The 25,585-nt window shown below is 35.4% G+C and overlaps 1 protein-coding gene across 2 annotated transcripts in view; it reads left to right on the top strand.

Moving 5' to 3' along the window:
* LOC144959987 (upstream stimulatory factor 2-like) overlaps nucleotides 1-25,060 on the top strand; it is a 25,465-nt gene extending 405 nt beyond the window's left edge. The window contains exons 1-10 of one of the 2 annotated variants that reach the window (XM_078892886.1): nucleotides 193-379; nucleotides 4,864-4,934; nucleotides 6,775-6,849; nucleotides 9,131-9,241; nucleotides 14,085-14,182; nucleotides 14,617-14,758; nucleotides 15,060-15,197; nucleotides 15,814-15,911; nucleotides 16,929-17,165; nucleotides 19,634-22,409. In XM_078892886.1, coding sequence (XP_078749012.1) covers nucleotides 4,901-4,934; nucleotides 6,775-6,849; nucleotides 9,131-9,241; nucleotides 14,085-14,182; nucleotides 14,617-14,758; nucleotides 15,060-15,197; nucleotides 15,814-15,911; nucleotides 16,929-17,141 — 909 coding nt within the window. In that variant the 5' untranslated portion in view covers nucleotides 193-379; nucleotides 4,864-4,900 and the 3' untranslated portion in view covers nucleotides 17,142-17,165; nucleotides 19,634-22,409. Of the gene's footprint in view, nucleotides 1-192; nucleotides 380-4,863; nucleotides 4,935-6,774; nucleotides 6,850-9,130; nucleotides 9,242-14,084; nucleotides 14,183-14,616; nucleotides 14,759-15,059; nucleotides 15,198-15,813; nucleotides 15,912-16,928; nucleotides 17,166-19,633 lie in introns of those variants that run through there. The other variant, XM_078892885.1, reaches the window with a different exon arrangement.
* Nucleotides 25,061-25,585: the final 525 nt, after the last annotated feature.

The raw sequence follows: 25,585 nt of genomic DNA, 5'->3' as shown, positions 1-25,585 counted from the left end.
TCTAAATTAATATTTGCCCTAAAACCAATTACAATATTGTATTCTGATCTATTTTTCTCATGGCGATGTTTGCTTTACGAAAATAGGCCACAGGTTGTGATCTCGCTTTCCTCTCAAACTTCACTGTGAGTGACGACAGATTGGAAACACTCGTTTACTTGAACTTGATGGCAATGCACGTGGCAGACATCTAAATTTAGAACTGCAAAAATAGTATGCGACATAAGGCCATTACATAACTATTAGTTTCTGAGTCCCACACCAACCCCCCAACTAAAAGAAAATTTTAAAAATGAAATAAATTCTTGCCGAACGACCACTGACTGACTGGACACAGGACGCTGGCACTGGTTTTCTGTTCAATCCGACGTCAACTTTAGTAAGCCTTAGTTGCAAATCTGATAACCCAAAAATAATGTAAAATTTAGAAGTTTAAATTAAAAAATCAACCACAATGTGAATGTGATAAACAGATTTATGACACAAAGTCAAAGATTGAAATTGAAATTATGTCTTGTGTATGAGTATGAGTATGAATCATACTTATGACTTATGGAATCAGATTAATTCAACCTCACACTGACACACATTCACATAGTCCATGAACCAACCCGGTATAACATCTTAGAATCAACAATGTCAACTTAGAAGTTGTCTTTACTTCTACTTCTAATCCGAATCTTGTAACTACACCAAAAGTGGGCACTTTGATAAAATTTTCAAACTCAAAATATCTTGATTTGACTCAGTCAGGGGGATGGGACTTGAAAAAACATAAAATTTGATACCTTATTTGTTTCTCTACGACCTACGGTTCCAGAGTTATTTATATATTTCTACTGAAATTTTTTGTCAACTTTACAGAGAGAATCTGTGATCTCACTGCTGCCTCAAAACCAGCATCTCGCGGCGATCGGGAAATTTTGAGTCTTGCAGTCAACATGGCCCACTTATTGTTTTCAGTAATTTTGCTTCAATTAAAAAATAAATGGCAAGAGTTAGATATCATATTAAAGATCAGAAAATAAGCTTTATTTTCATATAAATCATTTTCATGTATGGAAAGTTTGGAAAAAATTAATGATAAACGAAAATGGAAAATAATATGAGGTTTTGTCCTAAAAAGTGGGGTTGGTGGCGGAAAAAATAAAATAATGAGCGAGTATATCAATTTTTATGAAATTTGGCAGAGATGTTCTTCAATTAATTGTCTATCGATGTATGAAGTATAATTAAAATGTATCCATAATTTAAAAAGTTGTTATAATTCAAAAATTTATAAATTTTTATTACATAAGTTTTCTGAGAAATACAATCAGGAATTGAGAATGAAATACACCGTTAGAAAGCTTGTTTTGTGCCCTTTATAATGATACCAAAATTAGTCACATGGGTTCACAAATAACGCCATGGTGACCAACACAGTAAAGGGTCAAAAATAAAGTTCCAAAAAACGAGTTTCACCTTACAGTGAGCCTATCGGCGGCCACTGGACTGGAGTTATCAAAGTGCCCACCAAAAGTGTTGCCTGGGAGGACTGGGGTGAGCGATCATAACTTGTATTATTCAACGTCAGGGCTAGATTGAAAAGAAAACAAAAGCGCCATGCTAACGTAAAAATGGGGATATGGACCCAGTTAAAGATATAAATATAAGAGACAGGGTGACAGATTTTATTGAAAAACCAAAACATCAAACAGGGACGTGTTTAAGAGTCAAGAGCATTATCACTATCACTGATTTCATAGAATGCAACATACCAAATAAAATCATAACTTGAAAGCATCACTCAGTGATGATAATCTTCCACGGAATTCCAGGATTTTAGGATTGGTTTCAGAAATGTTCCGCTTCTTTGCCGTGTCTAACATTTTCCGCTAAGTGGTGTTTTATGTCATTTTTTGACATCTGCTCATCTGCATGATTTTGGTGACACTCCCATGCCCATCACGTTAGTCTAGACACACTGGCGCCAAATGTGAAAAGTGGTACAATACCCATAGTGTATTTGGATGAAAAGATGATCGAAAGGGAAAGGGACGGAGCAAATGGGTGTTAATATTTTTGTCACAGTGGTTTACCAGCGGATCACTTAGTTGATATGCTAGGTCAAGAGGTCACTACTCTCCTTCTCTTTACCTGCGCTCTGGTATGGCACGTGCCTGAAGTCAGTGAAGCGAGTAGTCTAATTGGTCTGATAAATAATGGCATATCCAAGCGACAATTATCTTAAATGTAAACCTATACCACTCATGTTAAAGATTGAAATCCCCCTCACACAGTGGACTAAATGTCATAGATATCATCAGTATATTTCTTTCTCAGGAAGACAGCAAAGTAGACTCACATTTTCACTACATTTATCATTTAAATCAAATGTTTCTGGAATCCCTACAACAACAATCAGACGTTGCAGTTTATTATTATTCACAATAGTACATAGTACAAACCGTCTACTTTCTGTTGCACTAATGTTAATTCAGTTCAACAAATATGTAACAGGTGTAGGGGTGGGGTATCAAATTTCACTGGGAATATCTAGCAGTCTATGAGATGCCTAGGCTATCGTGGGTGATGAATTTGGACCAGTTACACAATGTAAACAATGTCGTAATCATTTCCTGGACTCCCCACTGACCGTGGAACACTTTACTACACCAATTCTACAGTTTTATCATTAAAGTTCCCACGAATATGGTAAAGGAGTGAAGAAGTCATACTTATTGTAGTACAGGAATATATATATACAATAATAGTTCTTAAAGACACATCTGTTACTGATTTAAGAAATATGAAATGAATGGGTTTGTTTCAGTCATGTCTCTGTTGATTGGTGTGGGAAGGTTTTATTCACCAGCTGCACTACTTGTACATTGTGACTACTGAGAATAATGTCTGAATTCTGATAATTCCTAGGAGGTGCCACTATTATTTTCTCTGTCTTGGCTATGTTTGAGTACTCCCCCCCCCCCCCCACCCTCACTCCCCCTCTTCTTATTTTCCCCAGTCAAACTTGCCTTTGTGGAATACTATCTGTACTAACTGTTGATGTTATATCGTTGTTGTCAGTGATATGAATTAGGTGTAGTGTGAATGTGATGCATTTCTCTTAGACTGTCGTTTACGTTTGTATGTGTGTATATGCAGGATCTATATGTATGTATGCATGTGTGTGTGAGAGAGAGAGAGAGAGAGAGAGAGGAATGCCCTTTTCTGCCATATTCATTGCTTGTATTATCTACTACGCCACTGTGATGGTGTAATGATGATGGTTTTGTTTCTATTTGGAATAGTGAAGTAAAACCTACACACACAATATATTGCTTTATATGTTCTTTAGGGGTGTGTTAAATTGTTTAATCCACTTATCTCCATATCTGTTAAATACAATACAAAATACAAATGAAGAGAACATACCTTATGTCCAGCCCATTACATTTATCACCATTAAAAACGTAGTTAAAATGTGTTGAACCAGAAAATGAATGTTTTACTTTGTGTAAAAATATTAAGACTGGACAAAGCATCTGATTTTAAAGATTTGAATTTTTTATTGTCCGCACAACAGCAAAAATAGTTTAAAATAGTAGGGATTTTAAATTGCTTATAAAACCTATAAGAATAATCACAATAACACGAAAAAAGAACCAACATAACAAGTGAAAGTAGTACTGTCTGTTCCATAAGTTAATATTATTGTAATGTAAGTGGTCATCTAGATATGGTGTTGTATTACATCACGAAAATGCAATACTTTACGTCTTAACCCTCAAAAAGGGGAATCACCGTCCAGGTAGCCAATTTTACAGCATGCAGCTGCTGTTGTCAGTCACTTGCTGGGTTCCAGCAGTATAACTAAGTGATCCGATTTTATGAAGAAATAAACAGCAGTGTTGTACCCTTTAGCTTTGTTACTCTTTATTTTATTTTGCTTGTTTGTTTTGAATTCAAATGAATTCATTACAACTTATGTCTAATTACCAATTTAAAAAAAAAATCAATCAGAATGTGAGTGTGAGTAAAGAGCCTTCTCCAAGGACTCTACTATGCACAGAGCGAGGCTCGAACCCAGGAACTTCCGATCCGAAAGCGAGTGTGATACCACTAGACCACATAGCCGCATATGTTGGTTAACAGTACGAGATGATGATGGTCTACGTATCAAGCATCCGCATCTTCTGCCGATTATTATTATAACGATGTCGCTAAACAAGGGTTTTGCTCAAATATGTGTCCCTATAATTTAGGGGTTTTTATTACAAATACTAAATAGCAAAAAAATCGGGATTTGTCTATCCAGGGGGTGTCGTTATCCAGAGGTTGCACTGAATTAGTTTTCTGCAAGTTAAGAAATGAACCTTTAACAAAAATGTGTACTAAATCTAAGTCTTGTATTTTTTACTATATATCAGTGATGATACTTTTCCGCGGAAATCCGCGGTTTTCTTTCCTTTCCTCGGTTTTCCTCCTCAGATCCTCGATCCGCGGATATTTCCTTCATTTCCTCCTTTTACTTTTTTTTAATATAATAAATCTTTAAAAAAATACCTCCTTTTTTAAAAAAAAAAATATATATATAAAAAAATTTCCTCCTTTTACTGGACTCCGGGCGTTTTAGAATTATACTCAAAAGAAGTCATCCTGCCTACTTTCCTGTGGTGCAAGAATGTTCTAGGTGAGTTTTCCGTTTTTCCGAGACTTTTCCTCCTTTTTGACTTTTTGTGAGTATCATCACTGATATATAGATTTAATTTTTATCAAATCAACCTGGCATAATACCTTTATGAGGTGGTTGGTTGGTCACATAATATTACAAGTTAACAATGGTAATAGCTGTTTTTTATTAATTTTCGCTTGTCCCAGTCAAGACAAGAGCCAAGATTCGCCAGATTCCGATGACATGCGTCTGTCAGCAGCCGTGGATTCAGAGCTTGGTAAGTTGCAGACTTGGCCGATTTAATCATTTTTTATGTAGATTTTTTTAAAAATTAAGAGAATTTGTCAGTGGGGGGTGAGAGATTTATTACATGTGACAAAACTGAATGACATCACAATTTTTTTGTATTGTTTTAAAATGAAGTGTGATCAAAATAGGGATGGAATCATGCAGTTTGTGTCTAAACATCATTTTTAGATATCTAAAATAGAAATTTAAAAATTGTGCTTTTATATAGCGCAATATCCACCGACCATGCTCACAGTGCTTTACAGAGGGTCCCTGTCCATCAGCAACATTTAATATGGCACATGATGCCTGTTAGGCAATATTACATATTTTTTTCGGACAGAGAAAATGCTGTTAATAGCCAGGTAGTCGTTTTACACATGAGTACGGTGAGAGAATGTAAGTACCTTCTCCAAGGACTCTTTGCGTCGAGCTAGGCTCGAACCCAGGAACTTTCTATCTGAAAGCGAGTGTCATACCACTAGACCATATAGCCACATGTTTGTTTCATCACCTACTGCGAAAAATAACAGATTTGCTTGTTTGATGCTTGTGGCAGGTCTTGAGTTTGTTTGTAACTAGTATTGTATAGTGCAGCACTGAAATTTCGAACTAGTTTTGACTGGCCTATTTGTTCTAGTTTTCCTTGAATTTTACAAAGAATTTGAACAGTGTGAGGGGGTAAACGTAGGTGGTTTTGGTCTGAGCTCATTATAAAGAAGTGCAGTGTTTAGTGCGCCTTGTTTCATTCAATAACGGATGGTATAGTGTTCCACATTCAGTGTACTTTAATAAGGAGATCTGAACAAGTATGTCTGAAAGGTGCCAGACAAAGCAACAAAAAAGAAAGATAGAAGAAAAAAACCATCCCAAAAATCAGTCTACCTCGACAAGGGATCGAACCTCAGACCTTCTGATTGCCGGTCAGATGTGCTGCCATTATGCCACAGAGGCTCCTGATAGTTGGGACAGTTTTTGAATACTTGTATTCTTCACAAGGGTACGCGTTTTACGCTGTGAACCCTCGCATCATACAACACATGCATTGAACATGAGAGGACGAAGACATTTGACTTTCTTTAATTTCTTTAATTTTTTCTTTAATAAGGAGACAAAGCCAGCACATCGCATTGTTTATTATACACTTGATATATTTATCTACGAATCTGGTACATCACCACCTCTACTACTGCAACCACCACCAGCACATCATCATCACCACAACTACTACAACCACTACTGACACATTATCCAACCAAAGCTGCCACATCATCATTACTACCACCACAACTACAACCACTACCTCCACATCATCATCACAACTACTGCTACAACCACTACCTCCACATCATCATCTCTACTACTGCTACTACATTTACCACCACTGCTAATGCAACCACCACCACCACCGCATCATTATTATCACTACCACTACCACTACTACTACAAACACCACCATAACCACATCATCACCACTGCCAATACTACTACTACAACCACCACCCACGTGTTATCATCACCATTTTGTTTTTGAGCTTTATTTCATTTGAAATAAAGGGACTTTGGAATGGTATCTGGCATTGTATTTACATATTGTATAGTTCTAATTAGTTATCTAATTAGAACTATATATATATACAATATGTAAACACAAAACCAAATATCCTAATTCCCTTGTCTCGTTCCTCTCTCGTCATTGAAATTCCTCCGAATGGTGTCTGAAATTCATGTGAGCCGAATTTTTAATTAGCATCTCATAAAAGCGCACATATTTCCTTTCTTTTATTCAATAGCACCTCCCTTTATATATATATTTTTTTATTTCTCAGTATGCAAAGTAAAGAGAGAATTGAGCCAGTTGGACGCGGGGATGGAGTTAGCAGGAGGTGTTGATGCAGATTTAGGTAAGATCTATAACTGATTTATGTATGTGTTAAAAATAATCTTGAACTTGGTATTTTGCCCCGGAACTAGAGTGAAGGCGGCAGATGAAGATGATGATGATATGTTTTGATCTGTTGACAAGATTGGTGGATGGATTGGCGATTGGAATTTTAATTGCCTTATTTTGTTACCTTTATTTGGTCAAACAATAATATCATTTCTACAACACAACTCGTTATTGACTATATATAATTTTCTACAATAAGCAAACATAACTGTCTGTTCAATTAACGAGATGATAAGGGCGCTTAAATGACCTAAATAGTGTTGAAAGCGCCGTTAAACACCTAAAAACAAACAAACAACAAGATGATAAGTTAATCAAATCAAAATTTATGATTGGAATATTGAATAACAGTTAAGCTCAATTTCTATTGTCTTGATAAACAATATGTTTTTCGACTTCATACGAGAACTCTGTGGAGCTTTTTATTTGGGCACAGAGATGTATTTTCTGCATTTAATATCTTATATAATTTACTCACTTCTCTTAGAATTTTTTCCTAATGTTAAGAATGGAAAATGGTTCATATAAATTTTTTAAAAATTGATTGTATTCAAAATAGTGAGAGAAACTACTAATTGGTATTGATTCAATGCAAGTACTCCAATCTCATTGTCATATACCCGCTAACCCAAATGTTGACACGCAACCCATATGCTAAAAATGGTGGCTTCTGTTTTCGATGGGATTTGACCAAATTATCAGCAAGATGTGTAATCAATCTCATAATACACCCAAACCATCTTCATGCCAATTGTAATCACCATGCAAAATTTGGTGACAGTTGGTTGGTCCAGTGGTTTCAGAGCCTTAGCGTGTCTTATAATCCAATTTGCCAAATATATATAATAAGAATTTACTGGTGACTATTTCATTTTTATAATATTTGGCTCCAAAATACAGAAACATGGAGTGCAAATAGTTTATTTTTACATTTCAACAAATCACTTCATGCATTCTTAAATCCTCTTAAAGTTGGCAAACTATGGACATTACAACTCTTCGATTATATCCTCAGCTGGGTTATGGAATCACATATCCTTTTCATGTGATGCAAGCTGCCCTTTTGTGCCAAACATGTACTTTCATATTTCAGTGCTTCCAGTCGTCCATATTTTTGAAATATAGAAATCATTAGTATTTTTCATTTACTTACAACTCATTGCCTCAATGTAAAATTTTGTTACTAGTTTTCTGTAATTTGGGAAATAAGAATTCATATGAAAAAATGCAAAGTGGAGAACATATGATTTTATAAAACTGTGGAAAGATTCTCATATGGCTGAGTGATTACTTGAAGTCATGTGTATGATTCAATAATTGATTGTGTTTGAAATAAATGGGATATTTGGGTTAAGTTATAAATATTTACCCGCTGAGTGGTTTGGATCATTTCCTGACTTCATTGAGAGCAAATAAATCGGCATGGTTGGCTTCTTTTGTTTGTCGACATAATTAGTCTTTGCAGTGTGATTTTGTTTATATTGATTATATCGGGATCGTGGATAGCTCATGCATACGGTAGAGTCACGCTCTTCCCGGCCAGGCAGAGTTGTCGTACCAGTAAGGTCGCGGGTTCAAACCCCCATCACCGCAGCAAAATTTTTATTCTCTATTGTCTTCTGGCACTTTGCTACTCACTAAATCTCTTTTTGTTTATATTACAGTTTTTATTTTAATTTATAATTTATGTATTTATTCATTTCTTTTTGTAAGCCTGATATTTATGTCTAATTGTGCTAACCTACAAATTACTTTTTTAAAAATGCGCTTTATTATTTTAAAAGATATAAAATTCATTATTCTAATCCTAATACAGTCCAGGTCGGTTTATTGGGACGGCTTGGTTTCCGACAAATCGTCCCAATTTACCGAAAGCCATGAAATTGAGCAACTTTTCAGATTTACTATTAATAGTCAACTCTGCATTTATCATCCAGATTCATGACTGGTAATACAACTTATTCCGTCTACTTTAATGCTGATAGCAGCCACTAGGAGGAAGCGCTGTGTCACGTGATCATTATCCAGATTCGTGACTGGAAATACAACTTATAATGAAAGATAGATTGTGACGTGCCCAATACCGGCTTAGACTATAGTTTTTTTTTTTTGTTTGTTTGTTTTTTTTTTTAACCTCAAGAATAGACCCTCTAGGAAAGAAAAATGAAAAATAATTTATGAATTAGTTTGTCCAGTCCATTCATTGGAGTTTGCCTTGTTGTTGTCATCTTCAGATCATGCAGACGAGCAGGCAGCAGCCATAGCCAGTGTCCAACAGTCAGCGGCAGGCACAATAACACTAGACCCCACCCTACAGTATCAGCTACGGGCTGACAGTGGTGCTGGTAGGTCATCTATTTGCTACATTACATTAGAAATATTGCATCATTGAAACAACCCTTCTCACTTCCATATGTTCCTGCACAATCACACTAGACCCCACCCTACAGTATCAGCTACGGGCTGACAGTGGTGCTGGTAGGTCATCTATTAATATTTCGTCATTACATTAGAAATAATGCATGATTGAAACAACCCTTCTCACTTCCTTATGTTCCTGCACAATCACACTAGACCCTACCCTACAGTATCAGCTACGGGCTGACAGTGGTGCTGGTATGTCAGCTATTTGTATTTCGTGGATAATTTGCTACTTTACATTAGAAATAATGCATCATTGAAACAACCCTTCTCACTTCCATATATTCCTGCACAACAACACTAGACCCTACCCTATAGTATCAGCTACGGGCTGACAGTGGTGCTGGTAGGTCATCTGTTTACATTTCATGCATCATTGAAACAACTTTTCTCACTTCCATATATTCCTCTATCAATCAGATATTATATAAATGAAATAGACAATAAATTTTGAATTCCATTGGTACTCATGAACAAGCTTAATTTTCCACAAAGAAGACCGGTTTCCTGTGATTCATCACTTGTTAACATTGCACAACCTATTTATTTAAAGATGAGATTAGATAAGATATACTTTATTGATCCTGATTGGAAATTATCATAAGGTTACACATCATTCATCGTTATATAAGCACAGATGTATACACTGTCATGAACTAATTGATGAAAATATTAAACTAATTAAAGCGGGTGGTTGGATGGGAGCATCACCCTTGAATCGTATACCTATGATGTTCGCATGGGTGTACGATCCGATAGTGATGTCGTTTCTTCTTCTCTTTACTAGCCTATCCTGCTTCTTTGGTTTGTGATTGTATTTTTGACAGGGGATATTTTTTTTTTCTGTAAATCTTCTGCCTGTTTGTTCGTGGTTATTTATAATTTAGCTTATGATATCTTTAGGTTATGATTTTGATTTACATTTGTACTATTTTTGTTAGATTGCTTGTTTTTTGTTTCAGCGGTCTCTCATATAACCTCAATTGTGTTGGAAGAGACCTAAAGCAACAAACAAAAAAAAACTAATTAAAAACAAAATAAACATCAAATATAATAAAATATTCATCCAAAGAACGGACAAAAGATATACTTAGATTTAAATGTGCAGTGATGCCAAAACTCCGGTTTCACCGGAAAAAAATCTGGTCTGGAGCAAAAAATTTCGGGTCACTTCTAATACAACCACCACTACCACAACATCTTCATTACAACTACTACTACAACCACCACCACATCATCATCATCACCGCTGCTACTACTACTACAACCACCACCATCATCACTACCACTACAACTACCACCAACACATCATCATCACTATTACTACAACCACCACCCAACACATCATCATTACCACTACAGCAACAACCGTCACCACCACATCATCATCACTACCACTACTTCTACAACCACCACCACATCATCTTCATTACCACTACTACTACAACCACCACCACACCATTATCACTACCACTCCTACTGCAACCACCACCACATCATCATCACTACTACTGCAACCATCACTACCACTACTACTATAACCACACCACCATCCCTATCACCACTACTGCAACAACCACCACATCACCGTCCCTACCAAAACTGCTACAACCACCACATCACCATCCCTACCACCACTATTACAACAACTACCACATCACCATGCCACCACAATTACAACCACCATTACATCATCATCTCTATCACCACCATCACATCACCATCCCTGCAACTACTATTACAACCACCACAACGCCACCCCTACCACCACCAATACTCCTGCAACCAGTAAAAACCCTTCAAATTTAGCTCAAATCTCTATCTCTCTCTTTCTCTCTATCTCTCTCATTCTCTCTCTCTCCCTCTCTCTCTCCCCCCTCTCTCTCTCCTCTCTCCTCTCTCTCTCTCTCTCTCTCTCTCTCTCTCTCTCTCTCTCTCTCTTTTCACACAGACACACACACACACACAAATCAAATTCATTGCGCTCACTGGATTAATTTTCATGTTCACCTTCCTGTACTTGCCAGTAATAGCTAATCACAAATACTTTGACCTCAAACTTTAGCCTCGTTATTTGTCATTTTCATGTTGCTCTACTTATCACTGCATGTACTTTCAGCATTCTCTCTCTCCTCTCTCTCTCTCTCTCCTCTCTCCTCTCTCTCCTCTCTCTCCTCTCTCTCTCTCTCTCTCTCTCTCTCTCTCTCTCTCTCTCTCTCTCTCTCCTCTCTCTCTCTCTCTCTCTCTCTCTCTCTATTCACACAGACACACACACACACACAAATCAAATTCATTGCGCTCACTGGATTAATTTTCATGTTCACCTTCCTGTACTTGCCAGTAATAGCTAATCACAAATACTTTGACCTCAAACTTTAGCCTCGTTATTTTGTCATTTTCATGTTGCTCTACTTATCACTGCATGTACTTTCAGCATTCTCTCTCTCTCTCTCTCTCTCTCTCTCTCTCTCTCTCTCTCTCTCTCTCTCTCTCTCTTTATCTCTCTCTCTCTCTTTATCTCTCTCTCTCTCTCTCTCTGGGAGGCCTTCCGAAAGCTCCTACATCCCCAGTATTCTTTATTTTTATAATGTGCTAGTAGGGGGTTTGGGAGGGGGAAAACTTTTTTTATAATGTTCTAGTAGGGGGTTTGGGAGGGGGGAGACTTTAAAAAAAAGACGAAAAAAAGTCCCCCCTCCCAAACCCCCTACTAGAACATTATTAAAAAAAAGAATACTGGGGATGTTGGACTCTCTCTCTCTCTCTCTCTCTCTCTCTCTCTCTCTCTCTCTCTCTCTCTCTCTCTCTCTCTCTCTCTCTCTCTCTCTTCACACAGACATCCACATACACACGCACACACACACAAATCAAATTCGTTGCGCTCACTGGATTAATTTCCATGTTTACCTTCCTGTACTTGCCAATAATAGCTAATCACAAATACTTTGACCTCAAACTTTAGCCTCGTAAGTTTATCAATTTCATGTTGCTCTACTTATCACTGCATGCACTTTCATCTCCCCTCTCTCTCTCTCTTTCTCTCTCTCTCTCTCTCTCTCTCTCTCTCTCTCTCTCTCTCTCTCTCTCTCTCTCTCTCTCAAACACACACATACATACACACACACTACAACCACCACCACCACATCTTTATCACGACCACTATTACTACAACGACCATCACTACCACTACTACTACAACCACCACCACCAAATCATCATTAATACTGCAACCACCAACACTAATACTACAACTACAACCACCACACTACCACATCTTCACTACTACTACAACTACAACAGCCATTAACATATCGTCATCATCACTACTACTACTAATACAACCACCAACACATCATCCTCACTACCACCATTACTACAATCACTACCATTAGGTTTTGGAACTTTACTTCATTTGAAATAAGGAAACTTTGGGGTTGTATTTGGCAATGTGTTTATATATCATAATATAGTTCTAATCAGTTATATATTTAGATCTATACAATATTTAAACACAATATCAAATACCATCCCAATTCCCTTTTTTTGTGTGTGTGCGAAAATTCCTCTTTCGGCATTGAAATTCCTCCGAGTGGTGTCTGAAATTCCTGTGAATCAAATTGAAAATTGGCATCTCTGAATGTGTAATCTTGATATTATTGTGTGTTCAGTGGATAATATTATTAATATTGTGAAGTGTTTGATGATAATAATAATAGATTACTTCTATTGTGTTCAACTTCCTCAGAAAGGCTCAGCAGCGCTTTACATTATTTATTGTCATTCCGATTCATTCATTTGCTATTTTGAGTACACAGATACAGCAACACACACACACACACACATACATCAACACTCACACACAAATGTACACACACACACACACATACTTACACCAATCTTCCTCACTAACATTAATAACTTCTTCTTACGAAAGACATTTGAAGTTGATTAATTACAATAAAGTTTGGAAAAAAAAAAGGTTTAGATTATATATAAAATGGTGATTGACAATTTTAGCTTAAGAATAAACTTGGAGTAAAATTAAATTTAAATTTAAGGCGTCTTCTGTATGCGAAATTATTCACTTGCTCTTAAAAATTCTGTCTCAAGGTGTTTTTAACTGACTGGCCCTAATTATTTTTGCATCTTGGGAGAGCACGTTCCACGAGACAAGCAAAAGACTTATTACTTTTTGGGACCATTAAAAGAGTGGCTTCAGTTGACCTTAGTGGCTGTGTTGAATTATGATTTTGATATAAATTTACTGGTGGTTGATTATTTTAATAATTTAAGAACAATGTTACAAGTTTTGAAAACAATCCTTTCACCAACAGGTAGCCGGTGGAGATTATATTATATATAGAATTTCTAAAATCGGGTCATTAGATATTTAAATAAATTTTGGGCTCTGTTGTGAATAGTTTGCAAACTTATCAATTTGGATGGCACACCTAAAAGCCAAAGACTGTCCCAGATGGAGATCTGTGGTGGACGCCCTATGCTCCAGATGGAGTTACTTACTTATCCGAACCAGCGACCACCTGAGCTCTAGCCCTTCGGTCTTGTGCCATGACGTAGAAGTTAGACGTCTTTTGTAGTTGTTCCAGGTGACTATAAAGTGTGTTACTGTCCATATGGAGTTAAAAGGAATAATGATCCCACGCTCCTTCATTTTCAATGTTTTGTTGTTTTTATTTTTGTTTCATTCTTTACTTTGAAACTCAAAATTTTAAATGACATTCCTTTACTTGTGTTTATTTCTTATCCCAGGTGGTCAGGTGACCTACAGAGTAGTACAAGTGGCCCATGATGGCACTGAGACTACAGCTCAAGTTGTGGGAGGGGCTACAGGATTTGCCGGTCAACAGGTAGGTGATTCTCAGATCTAGATAAACAATTTACTAAACATTGTTTTTGTTTATTCATCTTAACAACGCCAATACCCCATTATCTCATTCATCTGAAGTGTTTAATTCATCCTGTTTTGTTGATAAAGGGGAAACCTGAAACATCCATTTTATCTGTTTTCGTATATTAAATTGAAGCTTACATTCAATTTCTCATTGTTATTATTTATGTCTTCAGGCTTCGGGCTGCAACATTTACATTATAACTGTTTATTACTATTATTGTTATTTTTTTAAAAATTCCCTTAATTCATCTCCTAGGAGAAATTTGTCTCTTGGGTCTATTCCATTATTGTTAATATTGTATTTTTTACTTTTTTATTTTTATATTTTTTATTAAAAAAAAATTTTTTTTTACATTGTTATCAACTGGATACCATTATTCTGTTCTCTAGGCAGTCTTACAAAGTCCTTTCAGCAATGGTGGCAGCCCTACGCCCGATGTCAGTGAACCCAAGTTTGCATATTTTCCTACAGCAGCTGGAGCAGGGGACGGGACATCGGTGGTGGCGACACAAGGGGCTGAATCTGTCGGAGGTTGGTAATACGTCACTCACAGTCTTCAATCTGATTAAGATTTTTAAAACTCCATAGCGGTCGAACTGTCCTGATAAAATGGGGGCTGTCCTTAACTTGACTTAACTAGAGCTTTTATAGAGCACAATATCCACTAAACATGCTCAAAGCGTTTTACAAGGGGTCCCACAGCAACATTTAACATGCAGGACATAACATGTCACCTATTGGGCAATATTAAATATTTTTTCGAGCTGTTCTTTATTTTCAGTAAATTTTTTGTTTTGATTTTACTACATACTTTCCCATTTGTATCTCACAGGTCAGTTTTACGTGATGATGTCCCCCCAAGATGTCCTGCAAGGCCAGCGACAGATAGCCCCACGCACCACATTCACCCCTAAATTAGATGGCGCAAGATCTTCTAGAGATGATAGAAGGAGAGCCACACACAACGAAGGTCAGTCATTTTTGTCTTAGGTTTTTATGTATATACATACCTGCCAAATTTTTCGTAATTTTACGAAATTTAGACACATTTTTTTTGGAAAATTACGAATTTTTAATTCTTAGTAATAATTTATTAAAAGTAATAATAAGAAGAAAAATAACAACTACTACTATAATAATAATGATGATAATAATAATAAGAAGAAAAACAGCTACTACTATAATAATAATGATGATAATAATAATAATAAGAAGAAAAACAGCTACTTCTACTATAATAATAATATTGTAGTTGTTCATACACAATTTCAGAAATTACGAATTTCCTTGTCATATTACTAAAAATTGACGTAATAATTACTGAATTTTAATTTTTCAATATATAACCTAAATGTGTTGCAAGCACCATAAAACCCTTAACAACAAAAAAAACCAACTTTATTACACAACCAAAAAGAAAAAAAATGCAAGGTTTTCGATAGTGCTTGTGCAATTATTTAATTTTTAACTTTTTTTTTTTACATTTATCATCACCATTGTCATCATCATTATCATTATTGTTATCGGTATGTAATCATTGGCAACTGACATATCATCAATTTATAATTTGCTTTATATCCTTGCAGTTGAGAGGAGGAGGAGGGATAAAATCAACAACTGGATCGTACAGCTGTCCAAATTGGTACCGGATTGTGCCCAAGAACCAATCAAACAGACCCAAGCTGTAAGCTCACTTTGAATGAACATCCTTGAATTTTACCTCTGTCACTGTAGAGTAGAGATCCTGAATACTTGTATCAGATTGTTCAGCGAGGTCGGGTAGATAAAGTCGAAAATTTGACTCTTTGGTCTGAATAAGTCGGACATTCGCAGTACAAGGTTGTTTTTTAAAGAAAAGAAATGTCACTGACATCGTAAATTTGGTAGCATTTTATTGGGGTTTTTTTAAGTTGTGAAACTTGATTAGGACGAGCGATTATGGGTAGTGGTTCAATCAATATAGTACATCACGGATGCTGAATCACCGGCTTTAGTTATTATATATATATATATATATATATATATATATATATATATATATTTTATTAGACAATCTCCTGTATTTTCATCCCAAAAATCCCTCTCGGGTGAGGTACCAGGCTGGTTGTTGTGCATTTCTAACTAATTAGTAGAGGTGCCTAAATGAGTCGATAAACTTTTTTTTTTTTCAATATCTTAACAGCGGAGGTAGGGGACCACTAAAAACACTATTTCTGTCTAGTATTCTTCAATAACCCCCCCCCCCCCCTTCTCCCAATACCTTATTCTTGAGATATATATATAGTTTTGATATCATTACGTCATCTCATTGTCTCTCTCTCTCTCTTGTTTTTTTTTTTATATCATTTGTTTTTATTATTATTTTTTTTTTTGTTTTAAAGCGTTAGAATTGTGAACCTGCCATAGGTATGGCAACAGTCAACAAACAGATGATTAACAAATATACGAAACCTGATGTCTGCTACGTCATTGAAATACGCATCAAGTTGAATCATCCACGTGAAAATATTTAGTCAGAGAAGGATGTGTAACCAGATTGGACTACTTTGAAAACTAGACAGAAATTGTGCATTTGGGGTGCATTTGTGCATTTTTTTTTCTTGGAATTGAGATTTAAAATATGCACATTTTTTTTTGTTGCTGTTGCTTGTGATTGGTCTGCATCATCAGAACCTTAAATTTTTCTTTTTCATTGTCTTAGAGTAAAGGGGGTATTTTATCGAAGGCCTGTGAATATATCCAAGAATTGCGGACCACCAACAACCGATTAGCCGAGAGTGTGAAAGAAGCGGAGAGAATGAATGTAGATAATGAAATCCTGAAACAACAAGTAGAAGAACTGAAACAAGAAAATGCAATACTGAGGTCGCATTTACAACAGCAAGGCATAGATTTGGGGACAGGATCTTCATAGCACAACCATGGGGATGCAACGCGGGTACGTATATTGGAAGTTTGTTTGTTTGTGATGCCCCTGGCTGCATTCACCCATGCTGCTATTGAGGTATTCTATTGTCGGCATTCTTATGCCATAGTTCGTTGTGACAATCTTTCTTTTTGGGAATTCGCAGGAATGTTCTGCTGATTTTGTCATGGTGGTAATTAAAGGTTTTAATTAAATAAATCCTAACGAAAGAGTGAAAATGGAGAGGCTTCATATGGGAACAAATAAGACAGTCGACGTTTCGGGTACAAACCCTAAATTCTGTTCTGTTCTGTTTTGTTCCCATACGAAGCCTCTCCATTTTCACTCTTTCGTTAGTATTTTACAATCACCTGCTTCAGGCGGCCCCTACCATTTTTTAATAAAATAAATCCTGCCCAGAATTTTAAAATGTTTTTTTTTTTTTTTTTTTCCCTTGGTTTTATTCCGTAATAATTTACTGATGTTCATGAGTAAACTGACTAATATTAGAATAATTAAACATTGGTAATGCCATTTTTCTATTTGATTTCAATAGCAAAGGCTTGCAGTTCTTAATGTCATTATTTTGATTGACATTTTAAGCATTTAATTTTGACGGATAAAACACACCGGATTTCAAAGTGAGAATCTGGCGGGGGGGGGGGGGGGGGGGGGGTTCTTTTTTGATTTGTCAAATTGGCATTATTGGTTGGCGTCTCTGATATTATCCAGCATTTTTTCAACCACCAAATGCTTCTCACTTCTTTTAATTTATTTATTATTTCTTTTGTCAATACTAATATTGGTTTATACCTAGATAATTTACCAAAAGTCACTTTCACTGTGCTGAGACTCAGTGTTGCCATGCTGGCTTACCGTTTCTACCCTACCGCCAACTTTTTTTTACCCTGCTTTACCCTACGCTTAAAAAAAGTAGCATGGGTAACGATATTACCTGAAAGACTTTCATTAGTTAGTTGTAAACATGAATTAACGTCTAAGTATTGTCAAATAAAGAAAGGGTTGTTTGAATTATGAACACTCTTCACATATTTGCCTTCATTGTATTTTTCGCCAATGACTTTGATTCAAACTTCTTGTGATGTCAGGTTGAAATTATCATTAATTCTTGGATCTATTTTTGGTGGTCAAAGCGGAAGAAGAGTGAATTAGGTGCCAGATTTTTTTCTCTAAAATATTCCAAATTGGAAAACAAACGTTATTCGTGTAGGCTAGGAGTATGGTCTCCCTGGAGAGACGTGACGCCTGATAGGCGATGTTAAAACTGTTTCCCACAGAGAAAAACAAATTGAGCTTCATATAGCGCAATATCCACCCAACGTGCTCAAAAGCGCTTTACAAGGGGTCCCTAGCCAACAGCAATACTTAACATGTAGGACGTGACATGATGCCTGTTGTACGATATTACAATTGTTTTGGACAGAGACATTGATGTAAACGGCCAGATACTCATTTTACCCCTGAATACGGTTAGAGAATGTGAGTAAAGAGTCTTTTCCAAGGACTCAACTATGCGCTGAGTGAGGCTCGAACCCAGGACCTTCTGATCCGAAAGTGAGTGTCATACCACAAGACCACATAGCCGCAAATACGCTTTGTCTCTGAAAATTTAATAAGATTATATCGTGTATTCATGTGATGTAAACTTTTTTGTTTTTTTTAAATAATAATTTTGTATAACTTACAGTCCTTTGCAATCATGTTTTTTTGTTTGTTTTTTTTTGTTTTCTATTTTTGTTTCAGAAAATTTAATAAGGTTTGCATCAAGTACCATGTGACGCAAGCTATTAAATAAAAAATTTTTAATAATAAAAAATAAAAATAGATTTATAAATAAGTTTTATCTTTTTACGTCATAAGTTGCAATTCTATTGTCATATTTTGTTGTTGTTAAATTCAATTTGTATCACTTTTCCCTCAACACTTGTCTTACAGTAATATGTTTTGTTTTATATCACTGTAAAGCGCTTAGGGCCTGTGACAACGGGGTAAATCGCTAAATAATTGACAATTTTTATTATTATTATTATTATTATTATTATTATTATTATTATTATTATTATTATTATTATTATTATTATTATTATTATTATTATTGTTATTATTATCATTATTATTATTATTATTATTATTATTATCATTATTATTATTATTATTATTATCATTATTATTATTATTATTATTATTATTATTATTATTATTATATTATTGTTATTATTATTATATTATTATTATTATTATTATTATTATTATTATTATTATTTATATTATTATATTATTATTATTATTATTATCATTATTATTATTATTATTATTATTATCAATTATTATTATTATTATTATTATATATTATTATTATTATTATATTATTATTATTATTATTATTATTATTATTTATTATTATTATTATTATTATTATTATTATTATTATTATTATACTTACCAGTCCTTTTCAACCATGTTTTCTTTTTCTTTCACAGATTGCATTACCCTCAAGCCTGTTTTGTACATAGTAATTTGTTGAACCCAAAAGGTCAACAGCCACTGTTTTAACACGTTGTTGTTTTAGGTAGTCTCAAGTTTGTGGATACGAGTTTATTAAAGTTTTGAAACTCGAGTTTCATTGTTATTTATGACTGTTGAACCATCTCAAATTTGAGACTAGAAAATCAAAATGGAAGCATCAGATTTCATTGTTTTTCTGGGATTGTGACACGTGTTTCATCGATTGCATTGTCGACTGGTTTGTGTTGTGTTAAATTTTAGAATTGGAGGACTGGAATGTGTAGATAACACATCCATGCATAGACCATTCCATACGACGGAAATGCCGGTGAATGAGAATTTCTAGGACTGTGTGTCTTGCTGGTTAATTGATATTTTTTGCCAGTGAGGGAGTCGACAGTTCACCCGCATTTGCCACCATTACCATATCATCATCATTTACTGTATCACCGACCACCACTTGACTACTACTACTACTACGACGACGACAACGGTGCTAGATTGTTTCAGGTTTCTTGTGTATGGCATTCAGATCAACACTTTCAGGCGAAGTAGTGAGCGTTGCCAACTTTGGCCCATGGCATAGACATGTTGTAATAATTTTGTTGCTGGTAATATCTCCTCTATTCCTCTATATGATGTGATGTACCATGCACCTTTCCTGTGCCTGTTCTGCAATTTGACAACTTTAATTTTTTTCTAGTCCCTGGATCTGATGGTCCCCAAGAAGGAGACAGCTAGATGTTAGGATGTTTGGAGAAATTTTTCTCTGTTTATCCAAATATTCAAGTATATCCTTCATGGCGGGTATTCGAGTTTCCGGTTTCTATTTTCCAGATTACACGATTGAAATTTGCTCATTTTTGGGGTGCCAAATTCAGATGTTTGTTTTTTTTTTCATTAGATTTTGATTTTCAAACCAAAATTTTGGAGGGAAATACTTCGAAAATGTAACCAAAATTTTGGAGGGAAATACTTCGATAATGTAACCAAAATTTTGGAGGGAAATACTTCGAAAATGTAACCAAAATTTTGGAGGGAAATACTTTGAAAATGTGACCCAAATTTTGGAGGGAAATACTTCAAAAATGTGACTTATTTTGCTGAGGATTAGATCTGTGATCAATTTCGACTGCCTGACATCAATTTAATGCACTGTAAAGTGAGAATGCATGTCAAAGATTCCATTTTTCTGGCTGTTGAAATGTTCCTTCCCTCCAGTTATTTTCTCCAGTCATCCACAGGCAAAAAGGCCAATCAGTTGAAAAACAAGTTTTGGACAGAAAATGAAAAAGGTATAAAATTTTTGATTTTTTAAAAAACATAGGCCCTACTATTTTAAGTATGGTGATGAGTACCATGGTGAAAAATGTCCAGGGTTTTTTTGTTTTTTTTTGTTTGTTTTTTTTAGCCACGGTGAGGATAGAAATCATGCATTTTGGATTTATACAGACTTGAGATTCGTATTTTTAATAAATACATCCGATAACATTTAATTAAAGGTTATAATTATAAATGACAGGTCTGTCTATAGATTTTTTAACCGGAGTCAAACTTGCTCAGTATCACATTCCTCCTGTTATTGATTTTTTATCCAGCTTTTTTTGTTGAAAGTTGAAATTATTATTGATACTCAAGTCGAAAATGGCAATTTGATTGAATGTCACATCTTGGAATGAAAAGCTTTATAAATAACGATGAAAATCATACATTTTGGGTTGATGACAAGATATTTAAAAAATTCGGACTTCTCCAAAATATTTACTTTTTTTACATGTACAGGCCAGCTTTGCCAAACTTTGTTTTAACCCTCTCTCTCCTTACCAACCATAGGAAAATCGTCACATTCGTTACTATGAAATAGCATTTTTTCTCTCATTGAGATGTCTTTTGTACGTCACAAATTTTGAAGTCATTTTATGTTATAGTTAATAATACTAATATATACTTTATTCATCCAAAAAAAAAAAATGGAATTCGTTTATAAACGTGGCGCGCATAAAAATGTATAAACACAAAGTTGAGAATCTATGGCGACAATGTATGCATATATAATATATGCAAATGCACAAGAAATGATTTAGTATGTTCTTATCCCCTTTGGGTTAGAGTTTTAAAATCTTATATTATGTTTTGAGAAATATCCATTAAATGGTCAGTAAGGAGAGAGTTATGATATTTATGAGTACTTTAGATCTTTAGACATCTCATCATGGTTCTTTCTACATGATGTTGAAAGCTGAATAGTAGTAGTAGTAGTAGTAAGCCTCGCAGTCCAAATGACGCTTGCTGACAATTGTGTGATTCAGTCATGGTTTATAAGTATAGCTGCTCTCTCCATCCATGTTCTTAATTCTTTTCATTGGGCCGGAGTTTTGAGGCTGTCAAGATATTGATGTGACTTGAGTACAGAGGGCACTGCAGTATTTCTTAGTTCTTCAGGGATTCATTCGGCCTCTTCGGAATCCAGAAATTTCTGATATGTAGAGAGATCCTGAATAGCTCCTTAGTTCTTAAATAAAGATTTTAAAAAACCCGTCCTGCACGATGAAATTGTTGTGTATTGTTATGAACCACAACGGAACCAATGACAACCACATCAATACTTTCTGCCAGTACTCATACCTGCCAACCCTTCAGTTTTTGATGGAATCATTCCTATTTTCACACTTCCTTTTTGTACTATTCGGTCATTGTCTCTAAAATTCCGATTTTTAAAAATGATGATAATGGTAAGAATAAAAAAAAAAAGCAAAGATATGGGGGGGGGGGGGGGGGGGGGGTGAGAGAGGTGAAATTCTTATTTTTTGTCTCAAATTCCTATTTTCCGGGGGTGAGAGAGGTGAAATTCTTATTTTTTGTCTCAAATTCCTATTTTCAGGCGCTCTTGATTCCTCTTTTGGAATGTGAAGGGTTGGCAGATCTGCATTACTGAGAAAGGAATTTGTCTTGTTATCGCCATCATCGTTGTTTTTATCATTGTCATCCTCACCTGTTTTTTTTGTTTTTTTTTGTATATAAATTGATTCGACTGCCTCAATCCAGTGTGCTGTCCGAGTGAGCCTGTATTGAAAATGAACTTCAGGTCTAAATCCAGATATTCCATTCAGAAGAATGAATGTAATTTTCCAAACTACCAAAGTAATGTAAATGTTGCTTCTCGAATCTCCAAGAAATAACATTGTGAAATTGAATGTAAGCTTCAATTTAATATACGAAAAAATATAAAATTGTTGTTTCTGGTTTCCCCTTTCTCAACAAAACGGGATGAATGAAACACTACAGATGAATTAGATAATGTGGTAGTGGCCTTGTTAAGATGCATAAACAAAAACATTGATGGGAAGGTAATAGTATGTTCCTTTGTAAGGAAGTACGGATTAAAATAAAACTGTAGATATTTATAAAAGGTGCATAATTAATTAAGCCAAAAAAGGGGATGCGGGGAGGAACTGTGTAATGCAGTATAGAAAGTGAAATATAAAAACGTGTAGAGTATTGTTGGAAAATAAATACAATGGATTTGGAAATAGATTCAAAATATCAATCAGGGATGTAGATGTCTCAGTTTAAATAAAAATATATTTCCAACCATTTTCAGTTAAAATTCAATTTTTGTAATCTGGTTCATCCTGACATAATACTGTATTGAGGCAATGGGTCACATATGTAATGGTAACCATGGAGAATGTTGGAATTTATTCATCGTTATTACTACTAGTTCAGATTTGAAAAAGAATGTTATTGCGTGTTTCATCTCGTGTGGTAGAGTGGAGGAATTGACTGTGATTTGGGTCATTCCCTGTTCCTTTTGTTTGTTTTTTTAAAAATTTTCTTGGAAGATTGTCGAGATCTTTTCCCTTTCCACTTTGAATGGAATTAAATGTATTACACCTGATTATGTTGTACATTCATAGAATGCTTTGTTTTGGTTTTCATTTTAGAATACATTTTCCGAATCCTTGCATTTTATCTTAAGTTTTGTATTTATAACCATAGGAGCACAATGCAAATTAATGTATTTTACCTTTTTTTTCTTCTCTGTTTTAAATCCTCTTTGAAATGACATTAATCCGCTCTCAAAATTGTTGCAATGGCGAATCATACATATTTCCTTTGTTCCCCAGTCTGTGTTTCCTTGCTGAGAGAAAGATAAATTGAGTAAATATGACTCGTATAAAGAAGGAAACAACACAAAACAAACGACGTTTTGGCCTTTGGCCTTTTTCAAGTAAACATAATTATAGCTAACGAAATACATATATGATATATTAGATTGTCATAATAATATAGGTGAAAATGTGTGTGTGTGTGTGTGTGTGTGTGTGTGTGCATGCACGGGAAGGGAGAGAGAGAGAGCGCACGACATTGCTGAACGCTTGTCAATTTAGAGAGATAGGCTCAGACATTTACAGGTCAGCTTTTACAGGAGGGGTTTGATTTCACTTTAACCTGACTGACAAAATGTAAATGTTGCTGCTGGGAGCTCGAAAAAATAAGTAACAATGTGAAATTGAATGTAATGTAAGCTTCATCTTAACAACGCCACGACCACATTGTCTTATACTTCTTCATCTGTAGTGTTTCATTCATCTGTTTTGTTGCATTGATAAAGGGGAAACCCGAAATGTCCCATTTTATCTGTTTTTGTATATTACATTGAAGCTTACATTCAATTTCACATTGTCATTTCGTTTTAGACTGACTTCATGTCTTGCACAGAGTTACCAACTCCGATTTTTGCTCTATTGTCAAATACAAATGCTGTTTTTTTTTTTTTTTTTAACATTCTCTCAGTATGATAACTGGGTGGTGACTTTTGACCTCCATTGGTTGGTAGGAGGTCACCTGTTGTGTCTTCCTGGGTCGGGTTCCAGACCTCCTATAGTGGGCATGGAGGTACTTACTGTGTCTTCTACTTCTATCCCCCTATATCTGTCTTCCGAGTCGCTTTCTGTCTTTATCTTGGAATGGGATTTGTCGTGGTCCTTGCTAGAATCTTTTACTGAGAGGGAAACAGTCAAATGTACAGTGTTTTTTTTGGGAGGTGATATTGTTTCCTTTGTAATCATATATCTATGTACTGATAGTTATATTTTTGTTTTGAACATATCTTGTAAGCATTTTAATGTTTTCGTCTTGGTGCTGGTGTCTGGATGAGACGTTTCGTTTTGCTGATCTCAAACTGAGTACATTGATGGTATGCTCTTGGAATCTACAGCTGTTCCCTGTTTGAACCAATTCCCCTTTGTCTTTCTTTTTCTTGGGTTCTTTTATCGTAATAATTTTAGAACTTTTTTACTATTACTATACCATTTTCTTCTTTGTTACTGGCGCTGATATGCCCAAAATGTGTCGCAGTCACAGTAAGACCCTTCAAGACAAAACAAACAAAAAAAAAACTGAAATTAATTATTCCTTGGCGGGTGGTTGGATGGGAGCATCACCCTTGAATCATATACCTATGATGTTCGCATGGGTGTACGATCCGATAGTGATGTCGTTTCTTCTTCTCTTTACTAGCCTATCCTGCTTCTTTGGTTTGTGATTGTATTTTTGACAGGGGATATTTTTTTTTCTGTAAATCTTCTGCCACCCCGTGTGGTGTCCGGGGTCCCTCAACTGAGAGGGTCAAGAATAGCCCAACGCCAAGCCAGCGTGTCGTAAAAGGCGACTAATGGTGTGTGATTCCCCCATCTTTGAGTCACCTGGTCCTCCAGGTTGGGGGTTGGCAAAGGGTTAACACCCCTTTCCGTTAAACTCAAACCGTTACAGAAACACAGACAGACAAACCAAATCCTTTTTTTAGCTTGGGCGACCGAAGAGTTTCTGGAATTACAGAATTTATGAAGGACAACAGACAAAGCCGAAAGGACTCTGCTGACCCGATGACGTCTTCGCCAAACAAGCAGCTTCGAATTGCGTCG

The sequence above is a fragment of the Berghia stephanieae genome, chromosome 14 (genome assembly GCF_034508935.2).
Source record: "Berghia stephanieae isolate SIO BIC M18660-M18661 chromosome 14, UCSD_Bste_1.3, whole genome shotgun sequence".
NCBI lineage: Eukaryota > Metazoa > Mollusca > Gastropoda > Nudibranchia > Aeolidiidae > Berghia > Berghia stephanieae.
This window is presented reverse-complemented; position numbering and strand designations above follow the sequence as displayed.